We start from the raw sequence: 19,404 nt of genomic DNA, 5'->3' as shown, positions 1-19,404 counted from the left end.
TGGAAGGTAACTGTAGGGTAAAGGATTAGATTACACCCAGGCAATATACTGAAGGTAGCAATACAGTATCTGAAGGATGAGGTGGGTTGGACAATATGGGACCTAGGTGCCTTTCCCCCCTCCCCCCCATCTATAATGTGTCTGCTTCTCTGATATGTTTTATTTATTGCTGATGGCGTTTGCAAAGGTGAAAAGGAATAATGCACACAAACCAAAGGTGCAAGCCTCTTAACATGGCCTTCATTCCGCACAGCTGGTGTCATTCCTTCAGCGCACACAGCATTTCCTATAACCTGTTCCCAGGGAATTCATTTCTGATGTATGTTATCATGGTAATAAAAGTGATAGCAGGGGTTCGGGTGGGAGAAAGGTCAAGCTGGGTCTCTGAGGAAAGATGAAAGTGATGCCTCTGGGGACAGTGGAATGGCCACACCAAGCAGAATGGGGCCAGAAAGAGGAGAGCTGTAGAATAAGGAGCACATCGGAGCACTCAGCAGCACAGCACAAAATGGAGGAAGCCCGAGAACATTGCTATTGTGACAGGCACAAGAAAACACCCCAAAGTCTAATTTATATCTATCTCTCTAGCGGTGCTGCTTCCTTTAAAAAAAAAAAAAGGCAAAAAGAAAACTGCTCCTGCAGCAGTAGGACTCCTTACCTGTGCAGCCTTTGCAGGTTTGTGGCCGAAGGCTGGAAACTGTCAGAAACAGTGCTTAGACAGGGTCTGCTGATGAAAGCTGAATCAAAGCCAGCCTTTCGGCTCACAGCCGTGGCGCCAATTAGGGAGGGCAAAGTTTTTGCACTTGCTCAAAGGTCCATAGGCTGCCGAGCCAGGTGGACTGGGGCGCAATCACTTTTAAGCAGTGGTCCTTTAGTAAAGTATAGCTGCTGCCAGAACATTGCTTCAGCGACATGGTTGCAATGCCCCTGAAACTTGACCCAGCCATCCCTCCGCATAGTGAGTGGCCAAATGGGGAGTCGCGGAGAACCTGACGCCTGACAGCACTGGCTTTTGCACTGTGTGGGTAAGAGAGAGGGGAGACTCTCTGGCTGAGGGAGCCCTGGGGTCCTGCAGGTGGCGAGATAAGAGGGGACCAGAACAGTTCGGGGGGGGGGGGGGGAGATACTGGAATTTGCCCCTCCCACTCCAAGAAATATCTGAATTGGCACATCTGTCTCCATGCCCCCCGTTTGGGGTCAGGACCCAAGGTCCTACCTCTTTCACTTGCAAAAATAGCCTTTAAAATTGCCAATCGATCATGGAAGTTGAATATTTGTACCACTTTTCCTAAAGCTGATGGCCTCCCCCTCTACCTCCAGCTGTCCAGGGCTAGCCTTAGGAGTCAATAAAATCTGGGGATGAAGGTCCTTCAGTATTCTTGGGGAGGGTGTGACCCTAGATCCATCACTTTGTGGTGATCTTACTGCCTCTGCCCACAGCCATTACCTCCCTCCTACTTTTCTCCTGCTTCTGAGAGGGCTGCTTTTCTGTGCAGCCAGCAAGACCTCTGCCCCTGAGGAGGGGAAGCTCGCTAAGGTGGGAGGAACCTCTATTACAGAGGTTCTCCAGCTGTGGTCTGTGGAGCACTTCCTGGAAGCTTGTGAAAAGGTAGTTGGTCGCATGGTACTGGCTCCTTCTCCATCTTTCCAAATACTAATTTGCTTGAACAGACAGCTAAAAAATATATTACATACTTTTGTAATGCTGATCTCCTGTAGAAACAGGAGATTGTCCTGTGGGCACCTCTCTGGTAGGATGAGTCATCTTGTAGAAAAGTTTGCAATCCTTGATCCGTTGGATTAAATGTGGCGCAGAAAGCAAGGGCTTCCTCCAGTTCAGATCTGGCTCTGTGCCCCAGTTCGTCTGGGGCCTTTGGCAAGTCACTTAGGACCAGATTTGTAAATGTATTATAAACCCATGGGAAGTAAGGTGCTTAAATACCTTTAAAAACTGACTCCTTGCCTTAGTTTTCAAGTCTGTAATTTGGGGTGTATCTAAGCATGTGGAGTTGTTTTCAAAAGCAACCTGAACCCAATGCTCCCCATGCCTCCAACCCATCTCCAACTACCTTCCTGCCCAAAGGGTCAGCATGGTGGCAGACTGTGTGCCTCCTCCTGTCATTCACCCCTGCCTTGTTGTGCTGTGTGCGCTATGGAGTAAGAAGTGCTGCAATTCGTCAACACAGGTACTCCAGACAACACTCAGTGTGTACACGGTGGTGCTGGCTGGCAGGGGTGGGACATATAACCACCACTGTACCAATCCCCGGGGCAGATGGAGGTAATCAGAGAGGTCCTGAGCTGAGAGGGGCGCAGACAAATCGCTGGGGAATAGAGCACAGGGTGGGGCAAGCACATGGAGCATGAACAGGGTAGTGTATGGATGGGGGGGCACAGGGAAAAGGAAGGGACAGCACCATTGTCAGCTCTTGTGATTCTAATGTGAGTCTCATATTTGTCCTTGAAGCCCCAGCTTCCAGGAGACTGTGGGAGAATCTCAGCATTTGTTGTTAAAGTACATTACTAGTTTTCATGGTTATGAAGAAAGAAAATAGGATCCCCTCTGACTCCCCCCGGGGCTCAAATAGCAACAAGCATGAAAAATACCCCCAGTACACGTGTGTTTTTAAAAATCTGGTGATTTGATAAGCCAATCCTGTGATTTTTTTTAGGGACCTGATGAGCAAATTTGGAGGGCAATATGGGTCCAGAGGCACAGAGTGGCGTGGGTGGGGTGGAAGAAGACACTGCCCCCTCCCCCCACGCGCGCCTCCAGAGTCATGCACAGAGACACTATAAATGCAGGGCAGCCTGCAAATGGGGGGCTTTCAGGGCTGGAGGAATGAGCGGTAGAGCCAGCTCCTTATTCTTCCATCCCTGCCCCCCGCTCTCCCTGCCCCCCCCCCCCAAAAAAAAACAAAACAAAAAACCAAACAGAACCGGGTTGGGTAGTTGCACTAATCCTTCTGAGCAGATCAAGCCGATGCAACCCCGCGGCCCGGGCAGGCCGAAGCAGTCACGCCTCGCCGCTGCCCTCTCCGGGCCATGCTGGGATCCGCACCTCCCACCCGCGTGCACGGCCGGAGCGTGTCACTCAGCAGCGGGGCTGGGGCGCGCGGCGCAGAGACGAGTCGCCGCGGCAGGGGGAGCCGGGCTGTGCGGGCTGAGCACAAAGGCTCCCTTTGGAAGACGCGCACGGCGCGGAGGCCGCCTTCCTCTCCTCTGGGGAGCGCCGCTTGTCTCCCGAGCAGCCTCCTTTGCGCTCCCGAATGGGGAGGGGAAATTGCTCTTCCCGTGAGGTGAAGGCGTTTTGCTGTTGAACTTTTGGTTGCTTTTAGCTGCTGCCGTACGGCTCCCTTTGTCCCTTCCTAAAAAGAAGCTGGGGCCAAATGAGGAGACCGATGGGGCTAAAGTGATGATGGGGTGGGGAATCTACTGTTCAGAGCACAAGTTGACTATCCCCACCAGAATTCAGTCTCCAAGAGTCCTTTGCCCCCATCCTCTGGAGCAGTGGTTTTGGGGGTCTGGGAAAGGTGGGGTTACCACCGAACAGTGGTTTTCAACCTGGGCCCCTGTGGGCCCACACAGCCTGTGTCTGAAATTTCCAAAGGGCTCCGCATTTCCATTTGAAAATTTTCAGGGGTCTGCAAATGAAAAAAAGGTTGAAAACCACTGCTCTGGTGCTCCCCAGAATGCGACTGGCGGGGCTGCCGCCTCGGGGCAATGACGGGGACACCAAAGCCAGTCCGAGCTGGAGCAGCAGACAGGGAAAGGCAAAGGCAGCAGCAGGAGACAGTGTCAGAAACTCCGGCGGCCTCAGTAGTTCGTGTAACTGGAAGAAGAACAGGAGGACTTGGCGCACCTTAGAGACTAACCAATTTATTTGAGCATAAGCTTTCCTGAGCTACAGCTCACTTCATCGGATGCTTATGCTCAAATAGATTGGTTAGTCTCTAAGGTGCCACAAGTCCTCCTGTTCTTTTCGGGAATACAAACTAACACGGCTGCTACTCTGAAAGCTGTAACTGGAAAGGCGTCGGTCCCCCCACCTCACCCCGTCCTGCCAGCTGCGGAGACTAGCGCTGCGAGCAGGCACTGGGTAAGCCTTAGTTGTGCTCATAGCCCTTTAAGAGCCCCGGGAGCTGGGCTGGGTCTGAGCACATAACTCACTGCCCGTGCCTGGGCGGGATAGGCTGCTCCGGCAGGGGTGGGCTGGAGGAAGGAGTCCTCCATCTGCAAACTCTGGAGAGAGGGGCCCGGAGGGAGGAAGAGAGGAGAGGTGGCAGAGGCTTTGCTATCGCTATCCCAGCTGAGCGTCTCTCTGATCGTGGAGTAGGATATTTCTTTTTCACCCCTCCTTCCTCTCTATGCTTGCTCCCTAGTCCAAGGCCTGGAAGCTGTATGTGTGGCGGGAGCTGTGCTGCACCAAGCCCCGGTCTCTTGCTCTTCCCCCTCTTTTCTTTGTAGCCCGGAGGATTATTTGTACACTTCCCTTTGCTTTTGGGGGCCAGATTGCAAAGGACAGAGCCATGCCCAGGAGGAGCATCTTGGAGGTGAAGGTGCTGGACGTGCAGAAAAGGCGAACCCCCAACAAACACTATGTGAGTGTCTAACCCTCCCCCCAGTCCCGCCCCCCTGATCTGGGGATGGAGCACCCGGTCCCAAAACCATCCCCAGGACCTTTGGGAAAGGCGTGGGAGCACTTTAAGGTTTCTGACTTTCTGTAACTATTTCCAAATAGACCAAAACTAGCCCTCCCTGGTGCTGCTGGGCTGGGAGCCTGCCAACCCTTTCCTTGTGGGACTCGGTAAAGTCCTGAAAGAAAATGCTGGTTATAGTGATAGCTTCTCTAGCAAAGGGGATCTTCTTAGGATCCGGGTAGCTTTTTCAAGTTTTACTGTGTGTAATTAACCACCCTCTTCCTCCATGTTAACTTAACAGGGAATTCATTGCAATTGCAATATTTTGTTAGTTGCATTTACAATTTCTTAGTATTACTAGTTAGTCACCTAGCAGCTCCCTACTGAAGAATAAACTCTTTTCTATCTCCTGGGCTGGTGGAGCGCATGAGGGTCCCCCGCTGCGCTCCATTTGTGTTGTCTTAACTAAACAAAGGCAGGGCACTGTGTGTCTTTCACACAGTACTAGTTGTAGGGCCAGTATTCCCTTTGGACCTTCTTTGGTTGGGAGGGGAAGGGTTACATATTGCTCACCACAGGGACCTCCTCTCTGGAGAAGTTTGACTCCTTGGTTCCCGAAGCACTGACCCAGCGTGGGAGGCAGAGATTCTTGGTACAGAATTGTAGTAGTCATTTTTTAAAAGTTTGTTTTAGATTATAGTTGCTGGAGCAAAGTCCAGAGAGCAGCTGCCTCCCTGGCTAGCAAGCGGATTTTGTGATTCCCTTAAAGGAAAGTGATGGCTGTTCAGACAATTCTGCTATCTCGGCTCTGGCCTAAATTGTCCTGCTTTACACAGGAGGCAGCACTGTACTGCTCTGTGCATATATGAAGCTAACATTAAAAAATGCATGTTGGATTTCTATAGCCTGAGAAGGGCAAAGGCAGGGAGTCTTTTCGTATTCACACGTCCCATACCCAGTGCGTACGTTGCTGGCTGTTTGAATCCTAGTCTTGATGTATCATGACCGGCTCACAGCAACACCGAGCTGTCAGGTTCTGCCTGGGAGAGCAAGCCTATTGGGAGCACTTGCAGTCTGACTCCTGCCTTATGTCATTACCATTGAAGCAAGATATGTCTATGAATGGACCTCTTGCTCTCTCCTCTCTGATATTCCACCTACCTAGTGGCAAAGGCCTGTTGTTGCTATTTATTTAGCTCAGCAAATGTGCATAATGCTTTACAGACCATGTCAAAATAAGCCCTTTGCCCAAGGAGGTTGTAATCCAGCCCCGGTAGGGTGTCCAGGCCAATGGCTAATAATGCACAGGGGATGTAGTGGCTGAAGAAGTCTAACTGAGAAGGCTAGAAAAAGAGAGAGGCAGGTGGCGTGCAGGAAGCTGGTGGCTGTTGCAAGTGTGAGGGGCAGCACACAAGAAAGCGAGGAGAAGAACAAGGAGTGATGAGGACTGTAGGATAACGTGGGAGCAGAGGTGCAGACAGAACGGTGGTTTTCTGGCTCCTTGTGGGTTGTGAAATGGAAGTCTGCAGTGCCGGATTTGGCAGGGTGCAGATATTAACTGCTTTTGGGGAGCCATTTTGTTGTACTTATAGAATGTGGGGGTTTGTTCCACTTCTAATAGCCATGAGTCCTACAGTCTGCATGGCCTGTTTGTTTCTTCCATGCATAATGCCCAGTTGATAATATCAGTCAGGGAGTTGCTCCAGTGCCGATTTTCAGTATATTCCTGCTAAACTGGGAGCTCTTTGGGGACAGGGATCATCTCTGTCTTTGTGTCTTGTACAGTGTTGTATATGTCTGCGCTTAACTAATGATTGGGAATAAATTCCCCAACGTGATATATTATTGGTGTGGAAGAGACTTTTCATCTTCCTCTAATGTATCTGGCCTTAACCACTTCTGGAGCTGAGATGCTGCTGGATTTAGTCCAGTGTAGTGTGGGAAATCTACGCAGTGCACAGTGTATAATAGAACCCCAGGCACGCCCCTAGCAGACAAAGCTATGGTTAATGTTGGGAACTTGCACTCCCAGTGTTTGTGATTTGCAACCCAGTTCCTCTCATAGTGAAAGGATGATAATGCTGGAAAGGTACCTGACAGGTTTGGTGTAATAGAACCCCAGAAAGTGCCATTAGTACATTGTTTTCTAGTGGGTAGATGGACTGGTGCTGGTAACATGGCCTTTAAAATCCACCAGTTGCAGAGTTCTGAGTTGCTGTGCCCCAGCCTATTTTGAAACTGGGACAGACCTGTTTTCTAGATAGCAATCAAGGAGCTCAGTTAAACCTGTTTGTACTGCCTGTCTCCGCCCACGTGTGACTGTGAAGTGAAGCTAGAGGGTTCTGTCCTGGATTCACTGTGAGCTGCCCATGTTCTATAAACTACAGATCAAGGGACCTCCCAGTACCTAGTGGACACTTTATGAAAAAGCCCTGAAATATAACTAATAAAATTTAAAGCTGGCTTCTCCCCTTGGCATAACCGTAACATGGGACAGTCCACTGACGCACACACTGTTAATTCTGCACCACATAAGGCACCTCCTGTATGGTCTAGGCTATGACGTTAGGAATTTGAGTGACACTCTCCTTCCACTAATGTGCATTTTAATAATGACTGAGCTGTGACACCCTGGAGTTCTTAGAAGAAATGCTACCTTTTAAAAATGGCAAAGAGTCCAATATGTCTGTTAGTCTATAACAGGGGTCGGCAACCAGTCAGAAGTGGTGTGCCGAGTCTTCATTTATTCACCTTAATTTAAGGTTTTGCGGGCCAATAATACATTTTAACGTTTTTTAGAAGGGGTCTCTCTCTGTAAGTCTATATAGTATATAACTAAACTGTCGTATGTAGAGTAAACCAGTGTTTTCAAAATGTTTAAGAAGCTTCATTTAAAATTAAGTTAAAATGCTGATCTTATGCCGCCGGCCCGCTCAGCCCGCTGCCAGCCTGGGGTTCCGTTCCGCTAGGCCGGCAGCGGGCTGAGCGGGGTCCCGGCCGCAGGCCCCAGCCGGCAAGGAGCCGGCAGGCAGAACCCCAGACCGTCAGTGGGCTGAGCGGGGCTAGTGGCTGGGACCCCAGACCGGCAGTGGGCTGAGTGGCTCAGCCCGCTGACACTCAGCCCGCTGCTGGTCTGGGGTTCTGTCTGCTGGCTTCTGCCAACCAGGGTCCCGGCTGCTGGCCCCGCTCAGCCCACTGCTGGTCTGGGATCCTGGCCCTGCTCACATAAAGTGGGTACCTGCCTTCTCCCTGGTTCTAGCCCATTCTCTTCCTCTCTCTCTCTCTCAGCACTGAGCTGAGGGTGGGAGTGCACTGAGCACAGGGCTGGGGGTGAAGGAGCAGGTTGGGGTTTAGGGTCTGGCCAGGAGCTAAAATGAGGGAGGGGGCTCAGGGTTGGGGCAGGAGGTTTGGGTGTGGAGTGCTACCTGGGCAGCTCCCATTTGGTGCAAGGGGTGAAGGTGCGGCGGGGGAGGGTGCAGGAGCTCCCGTTTGGTGCTCAGGGTAGGCGTGGGAATGTGGAGGATGCAAGAGTCAGGGTGTGGGGAGCTGGAGTCAGGGCTAGGGTTGTGGGGGGGTTCAGGGGTCAGGATAGAGGGCTGGGTGTGTGTGAGGAGGTGCAGGGGTTAGGGCTAGGGTTGTGGGGTTGCTCCCAGCCCCCTACCCAGAGCGGCTCATGGCAGGGGGCTGGAGGGGATATGCCCTGATTCCACTCCCCTTCCCCAAGACCCCATCCCCACCTCTTCTCCACTTCTCCCCCTCCCTCGCATTGGCCATCAGCTAATCGGTGGCAGGGAGGGAGCGGAGGAGTTGCAGGAACCCAGCCCGCTGGGGGAGGGGGGGGGGGGTAGGGGGACCTTGCCTGCTCTGCAGCAGCAACTGGCAGAACCAACCTTCTTCACCCTGCACCCGTGGGGGCGCAGAGAAGAGCGGGCTGGGGCAGGCAGGATTTTTAATGGCACGCTGCTGCCTGCCGGGGTCCCGGCTGCCGGGACCCGGCAGGCAGCAGCGTGCCATTAAAAATCGGCTCGCGTGCCGTCTTTGGCACACGTGCCATAGGTTGCTGACCCCTGGTCTATAAGGTGCCACAGGACTCTTTGCTGCTTTTACAGATCCAGACTAACACGGCTACCCCTCTGATACCTTTTTAAAAGGTACCTCTCTGGGTTACTCTTGCCTACAGTTTGCTAGCGAAGCTACCATGTGGCAGTGAGCAAATAGCAAGGGAAAACCAGAAGTCTGGTAACATAGCAATAACTAAGCAGATCCAAGCTTTCTTCCCCTGCCCCCAAGGATGCAGACACAAACCTTGCTTTGCTTTTCCTCCTCCAGCCCCCAAACTCACAACTCTTTCCCCCTCTACTTTGTGTTGACGATGCTTGCTCATCTTACTTAGATGATGCATTATCGTTCCTGGAAAATGTATATGTGAGGCAACTTAGCTTCCTACGGTTTCTGTATTTTGTACTGGGAGACTAGGTAACTATTGAACTGTTCTCAGTTTCTGTAGGTGTGTGGAGGATACCTGCAAGAGTGTCTAATTCCTCATTCTTCTAGGCCTCTTTACGTGGGGTTGGGAATTCTCCAGGTCTTTGAGTCCCTGTTTCCCCTCCAGGCTTCTTGTGTGATTGCCACCAGTCCTTCCAACCAAGGAGTACTGGACAGGGGTCCTTCTGGAACTCATCCATTCTGTTCTTTAATCAGCCAGAGAGGTCATTTTGCTGCCTGCTGTATACCTCCACAAAGAGACAGTCCCAGGGGATCAGATGGAATCAGGAGCATTGGTAACATTCACTGTCTTCTAGCAGAGAAAAATCTTTCGTGAATTCTTGGGGGTGGGAATGGAGATGGGGACATTTTAGTGGGATTCTGGTTGGCTTTGTGGTATGGACAATTCCCATCACTACTCAACATGTGCAGTTTGGAGGATAAAACCCTTAATGTGGTGGAACATCCTGCCCTGAAACTTTCTGGCTTGTGAGGAGAATGTGGATGGAAGGTGTGTTCTTTAACTGGTCACTGGTGATTGACTGTGTGCTGCTCATCCACTCATTGCTTCCTGGGAGGTTCCCCTCTTTGAACCCCCCAAGTCTCAACATCCTGTCTTATTCCTCCACAATAGTTCTCCTCGGATGGAGTTAAGAAACAGGGCAAGCCAAGGAGGCTCAAAGCTGGATCAGTGCCTAGGAAGTGTCTAGAAGCTTCCGGAAAGCAGAGCCTCACAGAGCTGTGTTGGTGCTGGAGTAAATGAGAAGAGTGCTGTCTCCATCTGAAGAGATCAGTAGGAACCAGGCAGATTCACCAAGCCAGTTAATTATATAGAATCATCCCCTCCTCCTTTGCTGGAAAAAATAGGTTTTGAACGCAGCTGAGTCATCTTGCTTTTGACTGTATCTGCTGGCAAATCAGAGCCAGCCACAAAATGTACATCCTAAACCTTAGCGTCCAAGCATCTCGTTTCTGAGCATAAACCTGCTCTTTTCCGTCCCCTAAGGGCAGCCACTTAGCATCATATATGAGTGTGGAGGAACTCTTTCCCCCCATTCCCAGCACCGTGACCTGACCTGTAAATGACCCATGACATTTATATCCCCACTTAGATCAAAGACTTTCCTTAGCTTGGACAAAGGGTCAATTGTATTACCTGCACACAGACCACTCTGAGAAACTGGGGATATTAGTTTCCCCCAATAAAGTTGGGTCAAGAGAGGACTCAGCTGGTCTTACTCCCCAGCTTTTGAGGTCTGGAAATCCCTATCTTCTTCAGGTTCCTATGCGGTGTCCATCACCATGGTATCTGAGCACAGTAGAAGGTGCAATGCTGTGCAGCCAGAGACAAAAGCTTCTATGTCCTCAGCTCCGTTTCCCATTTGGCAGAAATACGGTGCCTTCTGTTTTGAAGGTGTCTCCCTTTTTGAAGAGTGAGTCTGTGGTGTCTTATCAGTGGGAGTGAAATAATACCATGCAGCTCTGCTGGCATATGCGCCAACTGTGTGTGTGTGTGTTATGCATCCCTCTGCCGCTGTCTTAACCATATATGCTAGAGCTGTTCTCTCTCTCCTGGAAATTTTGCAACCCTCCTTCTGCTGTTAGAAGTGACACACACAATAGTTTCCAGGGAGAAGGTCTCAACATCCCTTACGGAGCCTTTATATTTCCATCCACTTCTAATCCCTCCTGACCCCACGTCCCATCTGGCTGCTGCCTTTCTGGCTAAGGAGGAACATTCATGAGTCACTTCAGAGGCCATCACAGGGTTGGAAAGATCATTGTTGAGTGATATCAGGCACTTCTTAACCTCCTTCCCAAGTGGCTGAGGATAGGATAGCTGACATCACACTTTTTAGCCTAACATTTTTGAATAGTTTAGTGTAGGCTTTAACACATGCTAAAATCTAGGAACTTCACTAGACTTTAACTCTGCCAGTTGAGCATATGTGTGGACATGGCCTTTAATTAGTCTGTTCAGACATGCTAGCTAATGTTTGTGGACGTCACACCTTTAAATCCTAGTCTGGACAAGGCCTGAAAGCACCTGGGCAGTGCAGATGATTCAGAATGAGCCCAGCTGCACTCAAAAGGGCTCAGTCAATGGGTAAAACTGAAGAGGTCCAATCCTGCTTGCATTACACATGTGTGAAGTGTTGTGCTCCTTGATGGGCCCACTTGTGAGCAAGCCTAGTAAGATTTGGCCCAAGAGCCAATTGTGGGAGGTGCCTTCCTCTTTCCTGCTCCCCTCACTGTGGTAAACCCTGGTATCCTGGAAGACTCTCTTCTTCAGTGTTACTGAGCTGGGGATTCCTCACAGCACATAGGTCTCCCACTTCTATCAAACTAGCCCTGTTCCCACTAGCAGATAGGCTATGGGGAACGGGAGGAATGTTGGAATCGTAAGGCCCTGTCTATATGTACAACACTATAGTGGCACAGCTGTACCGTTACAGTCGTGTTGCTGCAGCATGTCTGGTGAAGACACTCTTTGCTGATGGGAGAGCGCTCTTCCATTGGCAAAATGAAGCTGCTGCCGCTCAGAGGTGGTTATGTCGGCAGGAGAAGCTCTTCCGCTGACAGACCGCTGTGCACAGGTTGGTGTAACTTACGTTGCTCGGGGGAGTGGTTTTTTGACATAAGTTATGCCAACATAGGCTGTAGTGTAGACATAGCCTTACTTCCTGCTCCATGGATGTGAGCCCTGAACTTGCTTTGCCAGCTGTAAAACAGTATTGTGATGCTGGCATGGCAACTTCTCTTTGGCCTGGCCCTCACTGGGTGGGTGGGGGGATCGATCTAAGTTATGCAACTTCAGCTACGTGAATAATGGAGCTGAAGTCGACGTACTTAGACCTACTCACCGCGGTATCTTCACTGTGGTGAGTCGACTGCTGCTGCTCCCCCGTTGACTCCGCCTGCGCCTCTCGGCGGTGGTGGAGTACAGGAGTCCACGGGAGAGCACTTGGGGGTCGATTTATTGCGTCTAGACTAGACACGATAAATCAACCCCCGCTGGATCAATCACTGCCCGCCGATCCTGTCGGGTAGTATAGACGTATCCTTAGCCAGACATCCCTATGTGTTGATATATAATCAGACCATTCAGTTTGCTGAACATTCTTCATACTTTGTCTGGAAATGGAGGGGAAGTAGCAAAAAAATGATCATTTTGCAGAGATTCTTGAGGTTAACTTTTCTCCAAGATGAAGGGGCTGGTCTCACTTCTCAGGCTGGATTGCCTGGACTTTACAGCTCTCTAGCCCAAATTCTAAGTGACACCATTTCATTCATGCAGTGGGACAGTAAGTAACCCTGCAGTGACCCTTCCATTCCAACAGTGTTGTAAGAGACTCCAGCTCTGTTTCAGGACTCTGCCATTGTGGGATATTGCCAGTGAGTGTGTCCTAAGGCTACATTGCAAATCGTAAGAGGCAAAGTCCAAGAGCACAGTTTAAAAATAATCGTTACAAGCAGCAGAATGGCAGATTGTCATTCTGCTCTGCTCTGCCAAGTCTTGGGTTCTGATAAATGAATGGTTTTTTTTTTTTTTAATCTGTAGTTTGCTAGTTGAAATAGACTAAATTTTCCTTTAAAGGATATTGCCCAGTTTCTTTTTATAGTTCCATTGTTTGTAATACCCTCCTAGAAGCCTAAAAGTAAACTTTCCCTGCCAAATCTAGTTTTCATCTGTTAAGCAAACAGAGAGATTTTCATTTTAAGGCAGCTGCAGTTAACATGTTTTGTGATATTGGTGAATAATTTATGTCATCACCTCATTGCTTCTTTCATTTGTACAATCCCATTCTCCTTAATTCTGTTAGAACTCCTCTCAGGTTATAGTTTTTAAATAGTAAACTGCTGTTGCAGAGCACAAAACAAAACTCTGTGTATTCTACAGAAATGGTGAGGGGTTTTTTTGTTTTTCTTAGATTTCACTGTAGCATAATGATATTTTGGGTTGTGTGTGCATGGGAAGAATCCCACAAAACTAGTGTCCGGATTAGGTGTATTGTTGCAAATTACATATGCACTCTGTGTGTGTGTGCACGCGTGCACACAAAGTTACCTTGAGTATTGCTGCAAGCTGGGTAAATGCCCATGCAGATGTCTGTAACTACCTGATTTGCATATATAGTTACCCAGGTACTTTAAAAAAGTACTGGATTGGCATGCAAAACACATGCACAAATTTGCCTGAAAGTCTGGCCCTTGATGTTTACAATTCATAGGAGTTTTCCCCATGTTGACCTAAAAATGATTTTTAAGGTAAATTATGTTTGGGTCTAAAGCCCAGACTCTTTAAAGCTTAGAAGGTATCTTTTCTGCAAGGCAGTCATAGAGCTTCTGTCATATACAGTGAACCAGCTACTAGTAGCTTCATTTGCCAAATAAAATGTGCATAACGCTAATCTGAAACCAGATCTAGAATCATTAAAGAAGAAGTGACTTCCTTGAACCAAGGGACTGCTGATCTAAAGGACCACAATAACTTATCAGTTGCTCAAATGTTCTGAACAGAAGATGCCACCTGCAGAAACTGAAGTGGCAGCCTGGAGACTTTGTGCCCCTTGAGCTTTGAAATAAAGAGTTTGTGGTTCAAACTTAGTCAGTTGGATAGCATCCATAGTCACCATGTATAGTTGGATTATTTTTGAACCATATTGGCTGCGTAGCTTTAAAAGGGCATTGGAAGTCCTACAATCCTCGAGAGAATGACCACATTTACTTGGGGTATGGCTGGAATGTCCTATGAGGAAAGATTTAAGGAGGTGGGTATGCTTAGTCTGGGGAAATATGTGGTTGAACAATGACTTATTGGTAAGGAATCCATCCAGGGGTCACACAGAAAACTAGGATTTTCATTATAGAATAAAAACTGGGAAAGCAGAGGGTTCGATCCTCCATGTTAGGAAAACTTCTTCACTCAAGGGGTTACTGCTGGCAGGCAGGCTGATCCTGGTAAAGGGCAAGGGGTGGCTCAAAGGTCCTTTCCATCACAACTTCCTAGAAGGTCCCTTAGCAACTTCCTGTGTTGCCTTCAGCTGTGGCGTCATTGCAAAATGTGACATTTCTTTTCAATAGGCTGTGATGCTGCTCTTTTCCTGTTAGTCGTGGTCTCAAGGCAAAACATTTGAAACCATTGGAGCACCGGCTTCCCCCAAAGTTCACGGGGGTTTGGACCCGTCTTTACTCTCTGTCCTAGTCTGTTGTGTGGTGTTAAATAGCTGCTATGTCCCACTACAGTGATCTCTCCATGTCCTTATCTGCTTTCCCCCTAGGGACTGGGGCTTAATTAATGTTTGTGAAGCATTTTTGGGTCCTGAAAAACACCATAGAAATGCAAAGTACCACTAGTTTTGTTTCTCTGTCTGTATATCTTAACACTGACTACCTAAAATACCCTAGCACAACAAAACTGTAAAGGACCAAATTCTGCCTGTGGTTACATAGGGTATGTATACGCTGCAATCAGGAGGTTTAATTGCAGCACATGTAGGAATACCTGGGCTAGCTTTGATTAAGCTAGCTCGCTAAATATAGCCATGTAACCGCAGCAGCACTGGGTTAGTTCCCCAGGTATCTGTACTTGGGTGGCTAGTTTGTGCTGCTGCTTGAGCTGTCACTGTCACATTGCTATTTTTAGCAAGCCAGCTCAGAGACCTATCCTTTGGAAGTTAATGGGAAAGCTCTGTGCTTGGGTCTAAAAACAGAAGTAGTCAGTAGCTTTCATGTTAAATTGCAGTTACAAAATTCTTTGAAAGAGATAAGGACATTAGATCTTTGAATCAAGGGTCCTGCACAGTCTTTCTTTTGAGAGGGGAGCTCTCTTTCGTCTGTTCCATGTAGCACTGGGAAATGGGGAAACAAGAGAACCCATATGTTTGACCTTCCGTGTGACTCGTAGCAAAGTTTGACCTTCCGGGTGCATGTGTCTTGGGACCAAGGAATCTTTGCCTAAAGGGTGAGGGAAGCCCAGGAAGCGGGGTCTCTGATCTCAGTACGGGTGCATATGCTTTTCAGACCAGCTGTTCCTTTTCCTTTCACTCAGATAATGCCTCGCCCCATCTGATTTATAAAGTAGCAAAATGTGGAGATCTGGCACCCCTTGGGAGTTGGAACAGGGGTGAATCCAAGCAATTAAAAGTGTTTGATATGTATAGTCCAGCAGACTCCAGGGCAAGTGGGCAATTAGATTGCTTTCTCTTGTTGGCATGCTGGGGTACTACTCTATCCATCCTCATCTCACTGTCTCCTCCTGCTTCTTACTGTGCCCATCTTCATCCCATGGTCTCCTGACTTCTCCCTACTCCACTATCCTGCAGCATTAATGCTGCTGTTTCTATCTCTATCTGTCTAAATTAAACATGAACGTGGAGGATCAAGATGCCCTGCAGTTGTTGCTGGAAAGTATTCCTCTCTTTCCCCCGCTCCCCACCGGTGCTGTCTTTGCCGACTGAACCAGAACGTCTGTGCTTCTCGCTTGCTTGGCTCGTGAAACAGGCTGTGCAGGCGCAAGGGAATAGCAAAACTTTCAAAGCCAGCCAAGCATGCCAGTAAATGGAGCTGTCAGATTGTCTCCCCTCTCCTGGCCTGACACTGGCCCAGAGAGGCATCTGATGGGCTTCTCAACTGTCCTGCAGCATGAAAGCTAGAGAGATCTCCACTTTCCCCTCCACAGCCCTGCACTCCTGCTGTGGAAAAGGGCTCGGAGACCAGTGGACAGGGGCCAAAAGCAAGCAGCACACAGCCAAGAATTTTCTTTGTTTCCAGTCACCTCCCGTCTCTTTCTTTTCCTTTTATAATTTTCCTCCTCCTTCATCTTTTCTATTAACCCCTGCTCTGTTTTGGTCAGTTCTCTCAGCTGGTTTGGTTCCCCTGCCCCTTTGGATTATTTCTCCCCACTGCTTTCTAGGAGTGCAGAACAAGTCAACATTCCCAGAGATAAGAGTAGCATTGTCTCCCTGGTGTTTGGGGTGGGGGTGAGGTGGAGGGACTGATCCCTTTTCCATCTGCTGGAGAAAGAGATTGTGGAAAAATCTACAGAGAGGTTTATTGTACATAGTGTCTCTCTGGACATAGGACCACACAGGCTCAAACCCATTTGAAATCACTCTGCAGACAGCTTCTCTCTGATGGAGGTTGTTATATCTGGCTTTGTGTTAGCAACCGTGCTGAGTGTCTGTGGACTGACACCCTTACCAGTGAAGGGTCAGCAGCACCAAACTTCCTAGGAGCCCAACCCAGGAAATTATATCCCAGGTGTCAACAACATTTTCCTGTTTTCTGATGTAAATGATTACTATGCCTCTTGAGTGGCATGGGATCAATTTGGAGGGATTCTACATTTGGCGGCCAGTACTACAATACTGTGACAAATCTGCGGCCACCTATGACTTCACAGTGTGCCTCGCAGTACAGAGCATGGCCACTCAGAACTTCACAGCAGCTGCAGGGAGAGAACATTCTTCTCCCTGCTTGAAACACACAGGCCCCTACCACTTGAACTCAGGAAGAATCTCCATTAGCAGCATAAGGACTATGACTCACAGCTGAGCAGCACTGGTTCTGTGCAGTAAAGGGCAAAAGCCTACTTACACACTGTCCAGTTTGTTCATTACAGTATGGAAGCACTACATTGTAAGAGTCTTGACGGGGGAGGAAGGAAATAGTCACAAGAAACCTCTACTAAGGGCTTTTCTTTACCGCAACGGGTAGCTTAAGTTAGTGCACTTAAGTTACTCCTCTCCAGCTAGCTACTGTGAGAGCAACCACACTGGAGAAACTACATTGGAGCTACTTGGTGATTGGATTAGCAGCTGATGAGTTGTAACTCAAGCTGCAGCGTCCCTACTGCATTACTTGCTCCAGCTCCACACCACCCCAGCTTCAAACCCCATGGGCCAGCTAGCTTCAACTAGAGATTGTTTGTGTGTGGATGGGAGTCAGGTTAGGGACAAAACTCGAGTTCTACCATCCGCTAACAATGCAGTGAAGATATGCCCTAAACCTCTCTAACAGATGAGGGAGGAAATACAGTGCTTTGCATTTGGATCTGGCTGTAGGAGTTTGGGGGTGTGAGGCGAGATGTAAGGTTATTCTGGTACCGTGTGTGGTGCTCAGGGCCAAGTGATCTCTGGTTTCTGGTGCTGATGGGATTACTCTGGGATGCACACATGAGGTAGTGAACACTGTCTCCTATAGATGCAGCTGCAGGTCATTGGTGTAGAGTGCTAGTCACTTGGACACTGGGATATCTCAGTGATGGGCACAGTATAAGAGATGGAGTAGATTGCATATTTCTGCTGGGTCATTCTCAACAAGTGTCTTCTCCATTAGTAACTGCGTGTGGCTCTAATAATAGGTGAAGTATCTTTGCCTCTCTCTGAAGAAACCAAGGATTGTGCCCAAATGGGAGCATAGATGAGGGACACCTAGTTAACTCGTCAGCATCTTGACATGAGCCAGATGATCACACCCAGCATGCATAGAGCAGATCTTAATCCTGCATTTCTATATAGGGACATAGTGAAGACTCCATCCAAGTGGGCTGGTCCTGTTCCCCTCTGAGACTTGTAGTATGAGTTTAGGAACACTAGAACTTCCTAAGATGCAGCTACCCCGAGGCTATGTTTTGGCCCACCGTGGCACAGGTGAGTTTTACAAGTTGGGGATGTGGGCTTTATGGAAAGCAGGACTCAACCTGAATCCTGTAGGGAGCCATGTCTGTAGCTACCTGACTCTTGGGCACTGTCTAAGAAAGGTACCTCTAAGGAAGAATTCTTGTTACTGGTGCTGTATGTTCTATTGTGACTTCTGTCTTTTGGCTCAATGCTTGAGGGATAAAGCCTGATACGTGATGTATGTGCTTTATATCCCCTTTTCAGGCTTAGGTGAGGACACCAGCAGAGACTCCTAGAGTCAAATATAATACGTAGTGACCCCAGTGAATGAGTGGCTTGGTGTTTTGAGGAGGGACTTGGGAATCAAGATTCCTTGGCTCTATTTTTTCATTCAGTCACTGACTCATTGAATGACCTTAAGCAAGTCACTTAAACTGCCTGCCTCTGTTTATAAATTGGGGAAGGGTGCCTCAGGCAAAATGTGAGACTTAATGTTTGTAAAGTGCTTTATGGTCTTCAACCACTTCAGGAGTTCAAGGAATATTAATTATCAAATGTGTAGTTTCTGGCGATGCAAAGATCCAGCTCCAGCTGTCTCTCTAAAATAATAATCCCAGTTTCAGACAATGCTCCCTGGACATTTAATTTCTTTGAGCGTGGGGCTGGGGGGTGGGCTGGGAATCTGGGCTGAACATGCCATGAAGAGACAAAATTTGAACTGAATTCCTGGTCAAATGCTAAACCCCCCATTCTCAGAGATGTGCTGGACTTTGGGATTGCTTGGCTGCTTCTGATGTTTTCCTTTGGGATTTTCATAGTTCCATCCTTTCTGCTTTTCTGATGATTCTGTGGCATTTGGAGTCAGCTGATGAAGTTCTCAGTTATATATGTGATGCTACTTCTGGTGGATACCATTGCCAGCAGACCTAGCTAAGGTTTTCCTCATCCTTGCTGTATGCTCCCGTGGGGGTGGGGAATGGATCTCCCTCTGGGTTGGAGGAAGGCATTTGATTCACTGTAACTTGCCAGCATGTTTCCCCTCCAGTTGCCAGAGTCATTTCTAACATGATAATTGACTGGCAGCTTTCATTGACAGCTCTGTTATGGTTGGCCAAATGCCCTTTGCATCTCTCTAGCAACTTGTCATTTTAGGCAGTTCTCTTCTTTATTTTTTTTTTGGTCCCACTTTCCACTGGCAGGTTCTCATTTTGAGCTCCACCTGGAGGAATACAGAGGGGTGGAAGGGATTGTGTGTGATATGCAGGAGGTCATATGAGAGAGCCTCTGTAGGGAACAATCCTGCACTGGTCAATAGGATGCACAAGATGACCTAATAGGTCTTTGTCCATCTCTCGCTTCTTTGATCAGTTGGAGTAGGCTTGATATATGCAGAAATGTCTGTTAGCTGGAAATACTGCCTGCCTCTCACCAGTCTTGTTCACTAACTTTTAAGAAGTTGGTACCCCTAACTCTGTGCTCAGTGGGAGGTTTGGGGGAGCCAAGTCACAGGTGTGATTGTCAGAGGGACCAGAATCTCATGTTTCTCTTGCTCCATTTTGTGTAAAGGATTATTTAGCGTTCAGCACACAAAGGAATGAGCAAGTGGAAGGTCTGATTAGTTAGGCAAGGCTGTAGCTGAGCTTTGTTCTGTAAGG

General features: G+C 48.5%; 1 protein-coding gene across 1 annotated transcript in view; it reads left to right on the top strand.

Annotated features, from left to right (window-relative positions):
* The first annotated feature begins 4,512 nt into the window (after window positions 1-4,512).
* SH3PXD2B (SH3 and PX domains 2B) overlaps window positions 4,513-19,404 on the top strand; it is a 119,818-nt gene continuing 104,926 nt past the window's right edge. The window contains exon 1 of the mRNA XM_077825029.1: window positions 4,513-4,601. Coding sequence (XP_077681155.1) covers window positions 4,530-4,601 — 72 coding nt within the window. The 5' untranslated portion in view covers window positions 4,513-4,529. The remainder of the gene's footprint in view (window positions 4,602-19,404) is intronic.

Source organism: Eretmochelys imbricata, chromosome 8, assembly GCF_965152235.1.
Source record: "Eretmochelys imbricata isolate rEreImb1 chromosome 8, rEreImb1.hap1, whole genome shotgun sequence".
NCBI classification, from domain to species: domain Eukaryota; kingdom Metazoa; phylum Chordata; order Testudines; family Cheloniidae; genus Eretmochelys; species Eretmochelys imbricata.
The sequence above is the reverse complement of the archived record's forward strand: the minus strand, read 5'-3'. Positions and strand labels throughout refer to the sequence as shown.